This window comes from Arachis duranensis, chromosome 8 (assembly GCF_000817695.3).
Source record: "Arachis duranensis cultivar V14167 chromosome 8, aradu.V14167.gnm2.J7QH, whole genome shotgun sequence".
NCBI classification, from domain to species: domain Eukaryota; kingdom Viridiplantae; phylum Streptophyta; class Magnoliopsida; order Fabales; family Fabaceae; genus Arachis; species Arachis duranensis.
The window spans coordinates 12,019,281-12,023,154 of record NC_029779.3 but is presented as its reverse complement, the minus strand read 5'-3'; the positions used below and the strand labels follow the sequence as shown (position 1 = coordinate 12,023,154).

The window sequence follows — 3,874 nt, the reverse complement described above, 5'->3', positions numbered from 1 at the left end:
TAATAACATGCCTAAAGAATAAAATTGGTAAAAGATAAATAAATATTTAGTTTTAATGGCTAAAAACTCATTAGAAAAATGCAAAAGCTAAGAATTATTACTTGTAATTTGTAAACGTTGTTTTGGTAACAAAATCACTACCTTCATAAATAAAAACGAGTTAACCAAACCAAAAATTAAAACTTCCAAAAACTTAAACGTACTTTTTCTCTTCTAAACATGTTTGCCAAAGAAGTTTTTGTTTGTTGGGCCATAACCGTTAAAGATTACAGTGTCACAGTGTCGTTTTCTGTTACTTTCTGTTTTTGGAAAATGATTCCATAAGCTCAGCCCAATTACTATTCTATTTATGGATCTAACGGATCTTCTCTCTAAAATAATGGTTAGATAAGTCCATAACTTATGACCCCCCAAAAAAGCGAAAATTCTATGAAAAATTTAAACTAAAATTGCACCTAACTCACAGAAATAGTGCAGAATTGATGATAGTAACAAAAAGAAGTTTTTGTTTTTTCTTCGTTTTTGTTATACTTCCTAAACTAAAATTGCACGCAACTCACAGGAATAGTACATAATTGATAATAGTAACGAAAAGAATTTTTTGTTTTTTGGTTCGTTTTTGTTATACTTCCTAAACTAAAATTGCACCTAACTCACATGAATAGTGCAGAATTGATGATAGTAACGAAAAGAATTTTGTGTTTTTTGTTCGTTTTTGTTATACTTCCTCTTACAATTTGCGTTTATATTGATTTACGTAGTTGATGTCAATGTCGTGCATTCTTGATTTTCTTTTTAAAACCTCTCACCGAAAGTGATTTTCATTTCTCATACACACTTTATTGAATACACTTTCATATCAAATGTTTCGGCAAATAGGGCAGTAGCGAGGTATGATTACTACCCATCTAGTTACTCTTTCAATGAATTCATCTCATTCCATTTTTATTCTCTGCTGTATTTTTCTTTGCTTACAGGTAAAGTTGTAGTTCTTTGATAATAATGGCATAAATCATCTCAGGTCTTATAACTTAAAAAGACAATAAAAATTGGTAAAGGGAGAGATTTATTCAATCTAATATAATATAATATATATCTATCTACCTTTTTAATAACTTTTTCAAATGCTTTGGGTATTTGTCACCTAGAAATAGGCTTCTCTTTTGTATTTGTAAAAGATTTTAGTACACTCTCTCATTTATTTATTTATTTTGTGTATGATAATAATAATTAGGTGTCATTAATAATTTTTAATATTTTGTAATAATAAGAATTTAGGATTTGAATTCTTTAAATTTTAATTTTTATTTTAGAGAGTAAGTGTGATCTCTTACTATTTATCTCATAAGTGAGACCAAGAGAAAATATGAGAAAAAAATTATTTAAAAATGAAAGATCACATTTTATTCTCTAAAGTGAAAATTTAAAATTCAGAAGATCTAAATTCAAGAATTTAATTACCAATTAGTCTTTCAATTAATTTATTTTTTTATAAAACTTTAAAATTAATAAATAGTTGAATTAAATATTTTTTTATTAATAATGTTAAAGTGTGAGACATTAAACTTGCCTAGATACATTTGAGTGAGAAAAGATTGTGAATTTAGTTATGAGATACTAAACTTGTGTGTCTCTGTTTTCATTGTTTTTTTTGTTATAAATAGTAAAAACTTATCGTATTATTTATAAATAATAAAAGGATTAATAAAAAATGTAAAGAAACTTACTAAAATTATAAAAGTATGAACTTTAAACTTTTATGTATTTTTGTAATATTCATAATAAATACTCTTAACTATTAAGATGAATGTTAATGTACTCCAAAAATATAAACAATGTATAATTCTTTAAAATAAAACTGGCTATGAGTAGAAATAACAAATAAATTAAAATCTGTTTTAATTTTTATTTAATTAATAAAAAATTTAATATTTTTTATTTAATAAAAAATATTTAAAGATGGACAATTATTAATAATAAGATACATGAAATTATTTTATGTAGCAAAAACACCTATGTATGGGAATTGAGGAGTGAGTGCTTGATACTAATAGGAAATAGGAATCTATTGCTTAAATTGACCAATGCATGAAATGGGTATTAACAGCTGGTTAGATCCTACCCACCTGTACAACAAAGCACTATTCATGTTCAATCTCTACATTTGTATTCTTCTCACTTCTCTGTTCAAATATTCACCCCATTCATATAAGTGTCCACTTCACTAGCTACTTTATTCCTATCTGGTTCAGTGGCCATGTGCTGTTTCTTTATTCTTTTGACCCTTTTTTTAGCATTATTATTTATGTAGTTTGAAGTAATAATCTTAATTATTCATCTTATGTTATCTAGTTAGTTATGGTAACATAAGTATGTTTATCAAAGAAGACAAAAATCATTATATTTACTAAAAACATAGTCACCGTATAGATGTACTAAAAAAGATAGATTAATTGGATCATTGTAATGCATATTTAATCAGCTAAAGAATTTGATTAACTATGCATATACTTAATTTTATATGGTTGAAGAAATATATTAATTATGTTTATTCCTTGTTAGGTATAAACTTACATATCCTTGTCCTTTTGTTTTGGAATTTGAATAGAACAATATATTGAATAGATCAGAGAAATTCAGGTGATAGCTAGCTAGACATTATTGACAGTGTTATATGAGCTGTCTCTGTTTAATGTCTTATGTATGTATATTACTGTAACAACAATGATGATCTGATTTTCTTATGTTTCCAATAAACCTAATCAGTCAATGTCTTTGCCAACTTCTTAATTCTTCTCTAATCCTATATATATATACATATGAAAGTCCCATGCATTATCATGAATTTACCAAGCCTAGCTAGCTCACTTTACCTACCCTTAATGGCTTCTTCCTTTACTTCTTCCAAATGCAATAGGTGCTTCACAACTTGTTCTAATAATATTAATGGTGACGACGACTACATTGGTGCCGAGAGCTGCATGGATCTTCAAAACGACATTGTTGAGATTGAGATGGAAAAAAAACAAAATGTTGCTGAAAAATTGGAAAAGAAGAGAGAGTTGCCTCCCCCTATTAGGCTCCTATGCAATACTCACAATAGCAAGTCATCATGGGCATTGAAGAGGTACCGTACAAGTGATGGAAGATTAATTCTAAGAGAAGAGAAAGTGAAGGGTCGCGAATATTTTCAAGCACACAGATCCAATGGCCGTCTTATATTGCAGCTGATTCCTCTTGGTGACGATGACGCAGCAGCAGAAGAGCGTGATGAAAATGATAACAATCACAAGGGAACTACTTTAGGTGGGGAACCACTACTATGTTTGAATTGCAACTCTTCTTCCTCATCATCCCGGCGTGTATTTCGAGGGCCACCAATATACATTGGATCCATTTAGAAAGCTTCACAGTTAATTACCCACTTTCTCTTTTCCTTAAGGAATGTTGTTTTGTTGAGGATGGATCCATTTTAAGTTTCGCTCAATGGTTAAATCGTCTTCATGTTTACACTTGATTGAATGAACTTCAAGTCAATATATTAATAATCTCATGTCCTATGTTTTTCTTTCTGTAAGAATACCAAAAATTAACCACCACATTAATTATTGTAAATTTATACTTGTATTATAATCAACTGTCTTATATTTTGTAAAGATATTTTATAAATATAAAAAATTAATCACCAAATTTCTATAAATTTATACTTGTAATATAATTAAATTTTTAATATTAAAATAATTAAATATTTTGTACAAAAGTAATCTAAATTTTTATGATGAAATAATTAATTTTATTGTAAACACAAAATAGCTATTATTATACTTTATATTTTTATTCGTATTAAATGTGAATACAATTTGATTGTATGGTT

The 3,874-nt window shown here is 27.4% G+C and overlaps 1 protein-coding gene across 1 annotated transcript; it reads left to right on the top strand.

Annotated features, from left to right (window-relative positions):
* The first annotated feature begins 2,863 nt into the window (after positions 1-2,863).
* LOC107460832 (uncharacterized) lies at positions 2,864-3,510 on the top strand. Its single transcript, XM_016079250.3, has one exon. It carries the CDS (start codon positions 2,883-2,885, stop codon positions 3,399-3,401), a length of 519 nt encoding a protein of 172 aa, XP_015934736.1. The 5' UTR covers positions 2,864-2,882; the 3' UTR covers positions 3,402-3,510.
* The last annotated feature ends 364 nt before the right edge of the window (positions 3,511-3,874 follow it).

Excerpts from the sequence above, each read along its gene's own strand:
- LOC107460832 (XM_016079250.3), top strand. The coding sequence starts at position 2,883 with ATGGCTTCTTCCTTTACTTCTTCCAAATGCAATAGGTGCTTCACAACT.